Genomic DNA, 16,881 nt, shown 5'->3' with positions numbered 1-16,881 from the left:
TTACCTCCTAACACATTTATGCACGCCTAAAAATGATCATTGAATGAGCTACTTACTCTACGAAGCATTTATAAATTAACACATCGAAATACACTTTGTATTCTATTTTTCATCTCATCCCTTGTTGTTGGAGGTATTTTATAAACTTCATTATTAACGTAACCCCAAAAAAATCAGTCCAGGTTATTAAATTCTGGTGATTTGGGTGACCACTCTACTGGTCCATTGAAAAATGAAAATATCTCGAAAACTAATAAATTTAGACATAGGGAATGTTATCCAAAAATTAAAGTACGGTAATGGTACTTTTCAATAGTGATATAAAATACAGGGTGTTCCATTTAAAATTACTGAGAAAATAAGGTACTTGCGTTTTGCCTCACTCTGTATTTTATATAAAGAAAATTAGTAATATCAATCATTCTTGAAAATTTTGACAATACGTAAAAAATATGGCATTAATAAACCATTGCTGTTTTGCTTATTCTTATTTGTACAGGGAGTTGAATTTGTTACGATTTTCATACAAAATTGGTTAGAACTTTGTAAATACCCTGTATAACATAACAAACATATATACTTTTGTGATGGAGGAGTTAACAGGATTTCGAATTTAAAATATAATATAGGGTGTTCCATTTAAAAAAAACATAAGTTAAGTCGGCCACTGTGTTATCGAACACCCTGTAACATTCTAACTAATTTTGTAATGTGAAGCTCAAAGGTGGCTAAAATTTTTGTTATTAACTTTTATTGCTATCTATTACTATAGCGGAGCTATTGAGCTTTACCCTACTAATCAATCACCCTGTAGAGGGTTCTTTGTAATATTGGTGTAACTCGTGGTTGAACCTTATTCTCCATATATACCATTGTCGCAAATGGATCCAATATCTTCCTTAATATCTATCTTTCAAAAGTATTAATAACGCCATATGTTGCTATTTCTATTTCTATTCTATTTCTACGCCATATGTTGCTATTGGCGCTATGATGGTTTTATACATATATTTTAAACTTTACTTCCCTATGATTGTCTTTGGCTGGATTCAAACACCTACGACAGAGAGAAGTATGCTTTGCTAGCAAGCATTATCCGTTTCCGTATTTCCTCATCCTCGCTACCATCCTCAGTTATCTGTACACCCAGGTATGTGAACTGTTCTGACTATGTATCTTCAGGACTTGCGTCTTTATTTTTCTATCTATTAGAGCAATACTCATTCTTAATTTAATATTTTTTATCACTCCATTCATCCATTTAAGCATTATCATTTCAGCCACGTGTATTCTCTGTTGCTCTTTCTTTTTGACTGCTCAACATTCATTTCCGCGTATCAAAGGAGGAGAAGATTCGAAACTCTACAATACTAGAACGTCTCAGCAAGACTACTGAGATAATAAAAAACATCAAGCAGAGAAAGCTGGAGTATTTTAGACATGTAATGAGAGGTCCCAAATTAGGTTGCTGCAAAATATTATGCAAGGAAAAATAGCGGGCAAACGCAGTCCAGGACGAAGAAGAACCTCATGGTTAAAGAACTTGCGACATTGGTATGGTGTTGATACAAGCATGCTATTTAGGGTGGCAGTGAATAAAATTAAGATAGCTATGATGGTAACCAAGGTTCTGAAAGGACATGGTACAGGAAGAAGTATCATAACAGGTCTTATGGTTGTTTTATAGAATTTTCTTTTTAATTTCATTCATTATCTAATACAATTTTGACTTTTTAGCGTATTCGAAGCATTCGGACCCATCATTTACTGCAAACTAGCTCAAGGAAGCACTGGACACAAACACAAAGGCTACGGATTCATAGAATATGAAACAGCTCAAGCCGCCAACGAAGCCATTGCCAGTATGAACTTGTTCGATCTGGGGGGACAGTATCTTAGGGTCGGTAGGGCAATTACTCCGCCCAATGCTTTGTTAGGACCTTCTTCTGGATCTAGCGTATTACCCACAGCAGCAGCAGGTGAGATTTTTTTATTCATTTATAGATCATAGTTTTAATAATAAAAAAACATTCTTGGTATAAGACACACCTAAATTCAATCCATTGTTTACCTCTATTTAATGCAAAAAATATATTATCATTAAAATAAAATAAAAAAAATATTAATAAAATTCGTAAAAAACTGTATTTATTCATTACTGTTGAACATATGCATAAACAGATAACAATAATCTAATATCTAAATAAATTGCGGTCTCGCAAACAAAAATAAATGATTCTTAAAAAAACTAAATTAATTACTATTTAAATTATTAAAATTGAAAAATGATAGCATGAATGAAAGCAAGAAAGTTGATGACATAATAACAAAGAAACTTCTGAATGCAGCCCCAGCAATGGAAATCAAGAAAGATAAATTATTTATATATTTTATGATCAAACGAAAAAGAAACAAAAATAAAGAAAACTTACCGCATAATGTGAGTTATCGTCATAAAACAAACTGTACTTAAAGGACTAATTAGTTAACATCTGCAGTCATTCGACACAAAACTAAAATTCCTCAATTCTTGACATCTGAATATTTTATACCCTATAAGCAGACAACTTAGAAAATGTTAATATAAACATTTTAATAGGCATTTCGAGAAAGAAGGTGCGTCTGTGTCTATGAAAGTAAATCGGTTAGACGCCAAAAGTACCCATACTTTTTAACTAGTCTAAACACAAACAAAATTAATTATATGGAAACTCCAAATACTTCGTATCTTGGTATAGCACAATCATTTTGTTTCAAATTTGAAGGGAAGTTATTGCTAGAAAAACAGAAAGACTACACTAATAATAAAATATTGAAGAATGGTATACTGTAAATGGGAAGGAAGCAAAACGCATTGAATATACTCAAAACTGTTCTGGAATTATTAAATGGAGACTATTAAAACCTTTTGGTTATGGGGACTATGACACTTCCGCCACAATACAAAATTCAATATATTTCTGATTAATTTATTTAAATTGCTATTCTTTTCAGTTGCGGCTGCAGCAGCGACAGCTAAAATTCAAGCTATGGACGCAGTTGCTAGTAACGCCGCAGCGCTAGGATTACCTACGTTAAATAAAGCACCGACAGTTCCTAACGTAGTGACCCAACCGGTAGTTATGCCAGTGATAACGCAGCCAGTTGTAGCAGGACCGACGATAGTAACGACGACAGCAGGCATTCCTGCAATCATTCCTCCACCTGGTATCGCCATACCGCAAATTACACCAAACAACACGATTCAGCCGGCAATTGTTACGCCTTTGATCACTCCACCACAGGTAAGTAGAATATTTATTTGAGCCGGTGAGAATGAAAGTGGCATAAGTCAGCAACAGGTGTTGCTCTTCTCTTTTGTAAATTACTCCGCGATTCAAAAACATACTCCGGTGTGCATCACTTTACAATTTATATATTATGTAGCATATTATAGCGTTCTACGCCTTTCCGTTCCGAATCGCCACTCCTTTCTATTGTGGCAATCTTTCTCTCTTAAATTTATTTCCGACATCGCCTTGGAAATGCCTTTTATCCATGTAGTTGCTGGTCTTCCACGTTTTCGTTTCCATCCTAACACTTTTTTTGGGGATTCTGCTTTCCTCCATTCGTCTTAGTTATCCGTACCATACTAGCTGTAGTCTTTCGATGTCATCTATGATTGTTCTTTCTATTTCCATTTGTTGTCTAATATCGTCGTTTCTTATGTGTTCTAGTCTAGATCTTCTCGCTGACCTTCTCCAAAAATCCATCTCGGTGGATAGTAATTTATCTTTGTACTTGTTGGTTAATTGCCAGACTTCAGCTTCATAGGTTAACACTGGTTTTAATATTGTGTTGTAAATTCGTTTTTTATTTTATGTTCTTATATTTTTTTGCGACAGTACCGAATTCAGGGCTCCCATCACCTATTTTCCCTTTACTATCCTTTCTTTAATATTTTCTTATTTTCGTCCTGTACTAGTTAGTTTTATTCCCAGATATATGTATTCATTGCAGCCTGTAATTTGTCTCCTGTTCCACGTTCAGGTTCTCCGTTTCTTGCATTATTACGCATAGATATTGTGTTTTTTTTTTGGTATTCACCTCCAGACCTACTACTAGTTTCCTTGCCATATATTCGAGATCTTCCTTGTCCTGTGCAATTACAATTTGACAGACAAAAAAAATTAAAAATAAAAGTTGTCAAAACTTCTTGGAATATTCTTGGATAACTGATATTTGTATAATTGCAAATTATTAATTCAGTAAATAAATGTGATAATTTTTTCACTAACTATGTATTCAGTGATTGTAATAATTTACATGTACAACAAAAACTAATACTCAATCGAGAAAAGAGGAAAAGTGAAGTGATTTTTTAATAATATATTGTTACTATGGAACGCTTACAATTTTGAACTTCTTTAACAACAAAATACTTGGATCACAGAATATATTATTCTGATGTATTCTCTGCTTGGATCTTCCACAAATAATACACAATAAATAACTTTTTATTAAGTTCACGTCTTAAATCGATTATTTATCAAATACACTATATATCAATATTATTTAATCAACAACTCAAAATATTCCCGATGCCATGTCAAATATTGAAAATTGTCACTGATTGTCACTGTCTGACTGACAGTATGCTGACAATATCCTATTCGACTGAGTGCGTTGTATGACAAAGATAGATTTGGAAATATTACCACGGACATTGTGTTCATTTTTTTCGAATCCTGAAAAAAACAATAAATATTTTTGAAAAATTTAAACGCAGAATGAAAGACTATATTATTACCGAGAGCCGAAAGTCCCTTAGAATAAATATTTTGAATGAGATATACCCTATTCCACAACAAATATTTTACTGTGCAAAATAAGAAGAACGAAAGTAAATTGCAATTTACATTGTTGTTTATTGCAATAATTATTAGCGCCATTTACTTTCGTACTTCTTATGTTGCACAGTAAAATATTCGTTGTCGAAGTAATCCAAAACAGGCGTATGTTCGTGGAATGGCCCATATTTTAAATTAAATATCACACTAAATTTTCTCTTAGTTTTTCACCCCTGTAACTTATTAAAATAAACATTATAGAAGTTCTCAGGGACTTTCGGCCCTCGCCAATAACGTAATCTTTTATTCTGCGTTTAAATTTTTCAAAAATACTTATTAGCTTTCTCAGGATTCAAAAAAAATGAATCCCCATTTGAATAGCATTGCAGCCGAAAATACGTACCCATCCTCTTAACAAAACATTAAAAAAAAACTAATTAAGTAGTTCGTATCCATTATACAACACCAAATGAAACATAAAGCAATAATAATAATAATTGTTTTTCTTTACAAATTTTTGTGAAAATAAATAGTATTTAGGAAAACTAACTTCAAGATCCTCACATCACATATTTTAACATTTTTTGGAATATGTACTAAGATATAAATAAGTGTGCACACAAAGCTTTAAGGCCAAAAACGCCATTAAAACCTATTTTATGTAGGTACCTTATATTACCTGTGTTTTGTGCATATTTAAAAGAGTAATTGTCAAAATTATCTTGGTATTCAAATTCGATTGGTATTCGGCTGTTATTAAGCATTATGGTCTAATTAAATTAATCCAAATATAACGAAATAACTTTGAAAAATAAAATGTGTAAATGTAACGTATTTTCAATTAAAATTGCATTTTATTCCCATTAAATATACTACATAATTCTGAGACTGTCTTGAAAATCCCAATATGTAGAATATTTAGATAAATCATTATCAGTAAGTACATATATCTTTCCTTTTTTTTTTAGATCGCAGCCCCTACAATGGTCACACCGATGCCGATGGTCCAACAACCTTCTGGCAGTTCAGCAGAATCGATGAAAAAGGTCCAGGAAGCTCAGTTAAAACAACAGGAACAACTACAGAAGAAATTGCTGGATCAAAGCGAACCACAGACGTTGCAGCAACAAGAAAATATGTCGATAAAGGGCCAAAACGCCAGGCATTTTGTGATGCAGAAACTTATGAGGAAGGTGGATTCGAGAGTTGTTATTTTAAGGTGAGTTTATTGTTAACTGTTTGTGAAAAGCTTAAAAGAACCTATTTACTCATAAACTGACAGTTAGAGCAATTTTGATAATGGATTCATCTTCTAAGTGATAAACAAGCTGAAAATGTGAGCATTATAACGAAAACTTTGTTTATTTACGTATTTAAGTTCATAATATTGAAAATTGCTATTACGAAAAGTTGTTTAGAATTAAAAAATATGTTTTAATGTGCAATTATATCATTTATATCATTATAAAGATACTTTACTCGAAATTCATATTTTTTATATACCTCGTATAAAATTAATAAAATTTGATATATGATGGTTTCATCATAAATATTAGACCATGAAGAGCTTTTTATGAAGAATAACTTTTCTTCGACAAATTAAAAATACAAGAGTTATAAATGAAAATGATGATTTAAAATAAACCTTAGTTTCGTTTTCAGCACCATCAAACCCTTAGGTTAGACAAAAATTAGCCATTCACCACACCGTGATCAGTATCTCGAGAAATAAGCGTTATTTTAAGAGTGCCACTCGTCTATAAAGTCACATAACATTTTTCTTATTGCATATTTTGACTTGAAATTTTCCAGAAAACTTCTTCATGAATTATGTTTTATTCCTGTGTTGGCGAAAATTATAATCTAAAATGTTTATCATTCAACTTTTTTAAGTAAACATGAAACTAACGAAATCTGACGACTAAATGTTTAAGAATTAACAACTTCTCTTTTAATGTGTTTAAACAGTTTGAATAAAGCTAGTTGTTATTTAAATACTTCAAAGATGACACATTAAAATTTTCAAAAGGAAATATTTACAGCGACCAAAGATACAGCGAGGTAAAGTTGAAAAATCATTAAAATTAATTTTTCCCATTTTTGCATAAAATTTTATTTTTTAACATGTTCCACCGTCTAGATAAAAATAAACTTCATATTCAGATTCAGCGACCTCGAAAATATAAAGAATCGCCAAAATTGGTCATTCACCCTAAAGTTGATTTTCGTGGTCGGTATATAACGTAATTTTAGGGGTTGCTGCCGCTCGACTAAAAATGGAACAGTCTATTTATCCTTAAAGGGGAGGCCGTATACTCATACAAACCTTTTTAAAATTGTTAATAGGTACATTATTGCTTTCAAAATATAGGTACTCAAATTGTATTTTTAAACATCTTATTTATTTTATATTGTAATAATTAAATTCACTATAAAATGTCTTTTATATTTTATTAATAGCTAATTTAAAATTTAGTTTGACATTCACGAGGTGTCAAACTTAAATGTAAATACCAAATATCCTATGCTTTGCTTAACAAATTCAGATTAAAACTAGCCTACTTACTAATAGGGCTTTTCATTCACAGTCCTTTGTTTCGAGCTTCTGTCATGTGTCACATAATATTAATATATCTACGTCATACGTTATTGGTATATAACAATGATACAAACCAAAGACGTATGGAGTAGATATATTAATATTATGTGACACATGACAAAAGCTCGAAACAAATGACAATCGATGAAAAGCCCTATAGCAACGATTTCAGCTGACGTTTAGTGCGTCGGCAGAAAATAAAATGATTGTGACGTCACATTTTAGACTTTGAGGTCGATTATCTCGAAGACGGTTAGAGACATCGAAATGCCGTTTTCAGATTTGGGTTCAGAAGACAAAACTACATAAGAATCCATCGATACATCTGCTCTAAGTATTGCAGGAGCGGCGACGCAATAACATACAGACTTTGCGAATTTATAAACGAAAAGTTTTCGTTGAAAATATGCCTTAATAATATGCATAATACATATCCACCTGTCGCCTTAATAATATGCATAAAAACTTCTACTTCTACATAACTCAAGGAGGAAATAGGTAGTCTGGGCCTTTGAATAAATGAAGAGAAGACGAAATACATGCTAGTAACTAAAAATCCAAGACCAAGAGTTAGCAAAACAGAACTATTAATGACCACAATTTCCAAGTAGTAAAAGAGTTTAAATATCTGGAGGCTGTAATTACAGATGACAACCGCATAGAAAAAGAGGTCTCAGCAAGGATAGCTGCAGAGAATATAGCATTATATTTCCTATCATCATTATTAAGATCTAAGCTATGAAAAAGATAATATAAATTAAGACTGTACAGGGTTATTCACTATATTTTGACCCCTCTGTAAACTGTTTTATTTACAGAATTAGAAAAAGTGTAAAATACAAAAGTTACACGATTTTTTATGTAGTTTTCGAAAATGATCATAGAAAAACAAAGAAGGTGCAAACAAAGTGGCCGCAGATGTTAACTTTGTTAATTTAAATGGAACACCGTGTATATGGTCACACATTTTTATAGAACGTTCTGTAACGAACATTTCCATATTGAGTTTGATGGGCCTATCTTGAAGAATAAGCGAAATAGTAGTAGTATAGTATAGTTAATCCAAAAGATGGCATAACCCAGACATCCAAAGTGAAAGTTATCCTTCAACACCAAATTGTTTTATATGGTCCACACAATGTCCAGAAAAAAGTCACACCATTTTGAGCGTCGGGTTTGGGGGGGGGAGAGGGGGGAGAAATCGGAAAATTCGTAGTTTTTTACGTTTTTCGTCAATATTTCTAAAACTATGCGGTTTAGCATGAACAACCTCCTATACAAAATTGTTCTACATTAAATTTGAAATAAAAAAGGCCCTATGCATAATCTTTCTAAAATGAATGGTTCCAAAGTTACGGAGGTAATATAGTATAACTGGTCCAAAAACTGGCCTAACCCAAACATCCAAAGTAAAAGTTTTCCTCCAACACCAAATTGTTCTGTATGCTCCACATATTGTTCAGTAAAAAGTTACACCATTTTGAGCGTCCGGTTTGGGGGGAGGTGGGGGAGAAGTCGGTATATTAGTAGTTTTTTTTAGGTTTTTCGTCAATATTTCTAAAACTATGCTTTAGCGTAAACAATGTTATATACAGAAATGTTCTACATGAAATTTAAAACAAAAAATTTTGTATACATAATTGTTATAACATCAACGGTTCCAGAGTTACGGAGGGTGAAACGTCGAGGTTTTTGATACTTTTTATATTTTTTGAGCAATGTATGGTATAACTATACCAAAAACCCAGACATCCAAAGTGAAAGTTATCCTCCAACACCAAATTGTTCTATATGGTCCACATAATGTTCAGAAAGAGGGGGGAGAAATCGGTAAATATAAAAAGTATCGAAAATCTCCACTTCACCCTCCGTAACTCTGGAACCGTTGATTTTATAACAATTATGTATAGAACCTTTTTTGTTTTGAATTTTATGTAGAACATTTTTCTATAGAACAGTCTTTACGCTAAAGCACAGTTTTAGAAATATTGATGAAAAACTTAAAATAACTACTAATTTACCGATTTCTCACCCATCTCCCCCCCCCCCCAAACCGGACGCTCAAAATGGTGTAACTTTTTACTGAACATTATGTGGACCATATAGAACAATTTTGTTGTTCAAGGAAAACTTTTACTTTGGATGTCTGAGTTAGGCCTTTTTTTGGACCAATTATGCTATACTACCTCCGCAACTTTGAAACCGTTCATTTTAGAAGAGTTATGCCAGTGATGTGGGAGGGAGTGGATAGGACCCGAGCAATCCTGTTTATACTTACTAAATGGGACCACTTGCTAAGGCAACCAATATGGCGACGGGCAGGTCCGGATTCAAATTAATTCAAGATGTATTTACGATTTTATTTGGGGATACGCATCGAGTTTGATTAATAATAGTTATTTGAAATAAAATTAGTTTAATTTTTAGTACTTTTCAAGTACACTTTTAATAATAATAATAACATATTAATAACATTTATTAATAAAGAATATGTGAAATATAAGTTTTGATCAATCCAAACCCCTAAGCATTTGACATATTCAGAGAAGGGTATCAGATGTTCATTTAGTTAAATATTGTCAGGTATACAATATGGCTTTAGTTTTTTCAAGGTTCAAAACTAGTCTTGAATTTAAGAACCAGTTTTCTACTTCCGACTTCAAAGAGGTTTTTTTAAGTTATACTTCTTTAGGTGCAATTGAGAGGGAATTTTTATTATGCCACGCACATGCTCACACATACAGTTGAGTCCGCGAGTCTTTACCCGTGCGTCATTAATACCTGGCGAGATAAAACACATACTTTTTATCTAGCATCATTCTCTTCCACGCATGAAACTCATGACAAACTGGCTGCCGTTTGTTATTAATTAAAAACACATTTTATTTTTATGAACCATCTAGACTCCGTGCATTGAAATTAAAAGAGATAGGTACAAAAAAAAGACTTTTCTTTATATTTTCGTCGAATTTTTGCGTTTTGAAGTTTCTTTATATTACACAAACAGTTGTTTTCACAACTAATTTTATATTGGGCTTTGAAATTTTAAGGTAAATAATTATATTTTGGCAATTAATATTTAAAACAAACAAAGCTAACGTCATTCACACAGTAAAGAAATGATTTTGTTTAGATCTCCGTCAGAGTGAATAAAATAACAAAAATAAAATATGTTATTGACTTTTATTATAAATTGTTTATTTATTTGTTAATCAATAATAATAAAATAATTTATTAAGCTACTTTAAATGTAGCTGTAATTCTGCACAAATATTTTGAAGCAAAACTTACATTTGACACGTCTAACGTCAAATTTTATAATAAAACCCTTAATCGGAACAGTAGCCACTTTCTGTCAGTTGTTGTTGCGTGAAATAGATTTCCGACTTATTTCGTATGCTTTAAATGATGACGCACGGGTAAAGACTCGCGGACTCAACTGTACAGTATGGAGTTAGTTGTTAAATCTTTCAAGTTATGTATATATCAGCACAAATAAGATGTGAAAATAATATATTAGTGTGCTTAGTTATATTTATTATAATTTTTATATCTTTGGATCTGTCCTCCTCGGGAGTAAGATAATAATTGATCTATTTGTCACCGTGATTTGTAATTATGTCCGAGAAATCATGTAGGTAAATAAAGCGATTATGGGTGATTGGTAGAACATTCGACTATAGATCGAGAGGTCCCGGATTTAAATCCGGAATCATATTCCTTTTTTTTAATTGTTGGTATTGTTTTAATACAAAATTTTTGAAAGTAGTAAGTATTAAAATTGGTTTAATATTTAAATAAAATACAAATAAACTGCTTAAAGTATATTTTTTTCGTTGAAATCAGAATAGTAGAAGTATAACTTGTTAGTTGCGTACAAAGTACACATACTTTTTTATTATTATTATTCATAAGCAAGGACGGAGGGGCAAGTCCCTAGGAAAGCTACCCATAGGGGGCAAGTCCCTGTAGTTTAGGAAATTACAACCGTATAAACCAAGTTTAAAAAATTACCTGTTCTTTTTACGCGCATTATCACTAAAATGGAAATAATGGGTCTATTGAATAAAAAGAAGTATTTGCTTTTACTTACAAGTATTTAAGTAATTACTTAATATTAATTGAATAAAGTCATTTCTTTAATGCTTTATTTAATTACTATTAGGTAAATACTTAAATACGAGGAAGTAAAAGCAAATACTTATTTTTATTCAATAGATCCAATACCGCCCTGTACACTGTTTACGCTTACATACTAACCATGTAAAGTGATTTTGGTGGAGGATTTTTTCTTATTTCGAGCGTTATAATCACACAATGGGAACGCACACGACGGCATATTATTGTCACTATAAAATCACTGAAACACCCAACAAAAATAAGTTCAAAATAATGTATAAAATAAATTCTTTAAGTGCACAAATTCACCAAACAACACGACCTGTCAATAGTGTCAATAAGAAAGGTAACATAGCCGAAGTGATCCCATCTTTCTCGCCACATGTCATATCCCCTCCCTCCCACATCACTGGGTTATGCATAGGGCCTTTTTTATTTCAAATTTAATGTAGAACAATTTTATATAGAGGGTTGTTCATGCTAAAGCGCATAGTTTTAGAAATATTGACGAAAAACCTAAAAAACAACGAATTTACAGATTTCTCCCCCCTCTCCCCCCAAACCCGACGCTCAAAATGGTGTGACTTTTTTCTGAATATTATTTGGACCATATAGAACAATTTGGTGTTGGAGGATAACTTTCACTTTGGATGTCTGGGTTTGGGTCTAACTCTATACCATACTATAGATATTTTGAATAAATCTTAGTCATAGTGGTAGGCTATGACAGTGATAGGAATATCATGACAACGTTATTTTTTGACAATTTATAATATTTAATTAAAATGGGTTAGACGGAGGCTGAAAAGTTTAAAATATTATAGGTAATAAATAAATTACTGTAGGGGATGGAACACTAACTTATAATATTAAAATATCAACGACAATTATTTACAGTTAACTAATAATACTACAAGTGAAATATTTGTTAAATAATACTAAATTCTTCCAGATAGGCCCATCAAACTCGATATGGAAATGTTCGTTACAGAACGTTCTATAAAAATGTGTGACCATATACAGTTCCATTTAAATTAACAAAGTTAACATCGCGGCCATTTTGTTTGTATCTTCTCTGTTTTTCTACTATCATTTTCGAAAACTACAAAAAAAATCGTGTAACTTTTGTATTTTACATTTTTTTTTCTAATTCTGTAAATAAAGCAGTTTACAGGGGGTCAAAATATAGTGAATAACCCTGTAGATGTCAATTATTCGTCCAGTTGTTACATATAGATGTGAAACATGGACTCTACATCAGCGGGAAATAAATAAGCTAGTGGTGTTTGAAAGGAAAGTTCTTAGAATGATATTTGACCCTCAAAGAGATGAATTGATAGGAGGGTAGAGAAGGCGCCGCACTTCTAAATCGGTGACTCTGTAGGGTACTGAAAACATCTGAATGTTGTTCTGAAGCTATTTTCTTGTGGCATTTTTGTAATTAACTAGTTTTGATGGGAAATAAGCTACAATTTTACTAAAAAATGATTTTATTAACGTTTCGATGTACAAATCGGATGCCGTTGTCAAAATACAAAAAATATTAATGAATTAAACAAAAATATTGTTGCTTAGTACAAGATTCTTCTAATAATTTATTTAATCTGACTCATTTATATCGACAATTCAGACATATATTATACATTTTAAAGTAGAGGACTTTAAAATGATATTGCCAATATTTATGAGTTGCGTTCCTGCGACTACTTTACTGAAAGACAGTTCATTCGATTACATGAAATCAACCCCAACTTAAGAGTGACGGATATTCTTGAGTTAGGGTTGATCTCATGTAATCGAATGAACTATCTTTCAGTAAAGTCATCCCAGAAACGCAACTCATAAATATTGGCAATATCATTTTAAAGTCCTCTACTTTAAAATGTATAATATATGTCTGAATTGCCGATATAAATGAGTCAGATTAAATAAATTATTAGAAGAATCTTTTACTAAGCAACAATATTTTTGTTTCTTTCATTCATATTTTTTGTATTTTGACAACGGCATCCGATTTAGACGTTGAAATATTAATAAAATCATTTTTTAGTAAAATTGTGGCTTATTTCCCATCAAAACTAGTTAATTAGTGAAAACATCGTCAGACATAAAAGCTAACGGGATAATATGGGCAGATCATGTGGTAAGATCGGAGGAACACCAAGTCTGAAGGACAGTGTTGAGAGACCAGACGATAGATCAGTAGTCCATCCCAAAAAAAGAAAAAGAGGAAGGATGTTGTTGAAGCCGATTTATTTAGGATTGGGGTACAACAATATGGTTTTCCAACGATTCTCATTTGTTTCGAGCTTCTATCAAATGTCATATAATCCATGTATATTAATATTAAAGCTCGAAACAAATGAGAATAGTTGAAAAGCTCTATGATGGTAAATGGAAGCGCAAGATCGTGGAAGACGGAGGGTTATAGTGAATGTGACGAAGACTCGACCCGAGTTGTAAATCCATTCAAGAAGAATACTTTTACTGCCACCCCTTCAGCAATTTCGTGTTTTTTGTGTAGTTCACTCTTTGAATTTAAAAAATCGTTTAAATATCTATTAATTAACACTCATTTTCTTTTACAGGAATATGGTTGGTCCCGAGGACGTAGACGAAATGTTGCAGGAGGAAATCCAAGAGGAATGTAGCAAATTTGGGTCGGTTGAAAGAGTAATCATATATAACGAAAAACAGTCAGAAGAAGACGATGATTCCGATGTGATAGTTAAAATTTTTGTAGAATTTACGGAAACATATGGTAAGTATTCAAAAAATTTTGAATAGACGTATTTGAATTATTATAAAACTATTCGTCTTCTTCACAGGCCTCTCCAAAAAAAAAATCCATGGATCCATCGATCTCTATCCTGAGTAACATACTCTCAATTTGTTCTGGCTATTGTTTTTATGTCGTCTACTCATCTCATTTCTGGTCCTCCTCTTAACTTTGTAAGTTCACCAGTGTTGTATTGTAGCGTTCCAACAGTGGTCTTTTTGTCTAGCAGTGTGTCCTGCGAAGAAAATGTACTTAAAACTTTGAGAAAACTAAATATACAGGGTGTTTCATTAACAATTGGCCATATCGTAACTGGAGAAACCTTAGCACAAAATACGAAGATTTAACCCAAAACACTTAAATAAAATATTCCTCCTTACCGAGATACAGAGTGTTTTATTACAAATATTCTAAAATGATTTTAGCCCATGGTTAAAGCAACTTTTAATATTTTTTGTTCAAACTTGACACACAGTTTACACATATTAGGGTATTTTAACTAGTCTTAAAAGATAGTTTTCCGCTGTTACCAGAGGCGTGCTGTAGAGATATATACTTCATTTTCGCCCCTTTTCCCCCTCATAATCTACGCCACTGTCGTAATAATCATTTCAGCACGTTTTTTTGATTCCTTGTTACTTTTTACATAAATATCATCCTTTTGTCTCATTGCGATAAAGTAAGTACTTTTCAAGTTATTTGCGTTTAAAGATAATGGGTTCCATAAGACTATGTACTCTAAACTACATTCAATAAGATTATCACTGTTACTAATAAACCAAGTATAAATTTATACTGAGAATAAATTAGGTATAGGCAAAATCACTACCAATAAACACGGAATAACTTAGGTATAGGTTATACTTGGTATAAGAATTTAGTCCAAGCTTATACCCACCCACACCCACGGTTCTTAGACATTACTACGGTTGCCTAAATCGACTAACCAATGAACATTAAGGGTGAGATTACGTCACGAGAGTTTACTGTCATTTGAATCGTAATTACGTATTTTTTATGGGAAATAAGCCACAATTTTACTAAAAAATGAATTTATTAACGTTTCGAAGCCCAAATCGGGTTTCGTTGTCAAATACAACAAACATGTTGTTGCTAAGTAAAAAAATTCTTCTGATAATTTATTTAATCTGACTCATTTATATTGGCAATTCAGACGTATATTATACATTTTAAAGTAGAAGACTTTAAAATGATATCGCCAATATTTATGAGTTGCGTTCCTGGGACGACTTTACTAAAAGATAGTTCATTCGATTACATGAAATCAATCCCAACTCAAGAATATCCGTCGCAAAAAAATCATAGCATGTGATCTGTCTTTAAAAAGACAACCAAATGCAACGATGACAGTAAAATTCTCGCGTTAGAGATTCCATAGTAAATCACGAGGGAAAACCAGGAAAACACCTCGTGATACTATCCCGACATCGTAAGTATTTGGTCTTACATTTAATCTACCTTCAAAAAACTAATACCAAATTCTGACTTTAATATGTTTAAATTATAAATAATATTAATATTACATAGATATACAATAAGTAATACTAAAATATAAAATTTGTACTAACTATATATTTATGGAGGATTATATATAATTTACTAACTATATACTAATATATTTATGGAGGATTTCGAAACTAATATCATTTCTAAACATAATTTAAAAACCCACAGTATGGTGGAGATATGTAGAAATGTAGATGATGTGTTTTCAATATGGCCTCATGGATCAGAATTGTTGGATACATTCCTGAATATTATAAACGATCAAGAAGAGACAATAAAATTTACAATGGAAAAGGAATACAATAACACTTTGCCTTTCCTCGATGTTTTAGTCTCAAAGAAGGATACTGGATATGAGACTCAAGTGTATAGAAAACCAACACACACCAACAGATATCTCAATTACAAATCAAATCACAACATCAACGTTAAAAAGGGAATCATTAAATCCTTATATGATAGAGCCAAAATTACTTGTTCTAACGAAAATTCATTTTTAGAAGAAAAACAATTGTTAACATCTGTTTTATTAAAAAATGATTATCCTTTATCGTTTATAAATAAGGAATTGACAAGATTAGATCGAATGGAACAGAACAACTTAGAACGGGATCCTACAACATTCACAAGAAATAATACGAGGAAAATAACAATACCATATATAAAAGGACTATCCGAGAAACTTAAAACGATAGGAAATAAATTCAACATTTCAACAACATTCAAAACAACAAACACATTGAGATCTATTCTATCTAAAACTAAACCTAACAATGAACAAGAAAGAACAAAGAATTGCATTTATAGAATACCTTGTGAATGCGAACAATTTTATTTAGGTGAAACATCAAGACCATTAAACGTTAGAATAAGTGAACATCAGTCTTATATTAAAAACAGAGAATTTGATAGATCTCAGATATGTCAACACGCATGGGATAATGAACATAGAGTTCAGTGGAGAGATTCAAGTATAGTCCTGAAAGAATCAGATAGTAAAAAGAGAAAAATCAAAGAAGCGGCTCTAA

At 31.8% G+C, this 16,881-nt stretch overlaps 1 protein-coding gene across 2 annotated transcripts in view; it reads left to right on the top strand.

The window, feature by feature from the left end:
• LOC114326323 (poly(U)-binding-splicing factor half pint) overlaps positions 1-16,881 on the top strand; it is a 93,163-nt gene that overhangs the window by 66,340 nt on the left and 9,942 nt on the right. For both annotated transcript variants that reach the window (XM_028274649.2, XM_028274650.2), the window contains exons 7-10: positions 1,738-1,979; positions 2,995-3,284; positions 5,798-6,048; positions 14,136-14,308. In XM_028274649.2, the coding sequence (XP_028130450.2) occupies positions 1,738-1,979; positions 2,995-3,284; positions 5,798-6,048; positions 14,136-14,308 (956 nt within the window). The remainder of the gene's footprint in view (positions 1-1,737; positions 1,980-2,994; positions 3,285-5,797; positions 6,049-14,135; positions 14,309-16,881) is intronic.

The sequence above is a fragment of the Diabrotica virgifera genome, chromosome 6 (genome assembly GCF_917563875.1).
Source record: "Diabrotica virgifera virgifera chromosome 6, PGI_DIABVI_V3a".
NCBI lineage: Eukaryota > Metazoa > Arthropoda > Insecta > Coleoptera > Chrysomelidae > Diabrotica > Diabrotica virgifera.
Note: the sequence above shows the minus strand (reverse complement) of the source record. Positions and strands in the feature narration are given on the sequence as shown.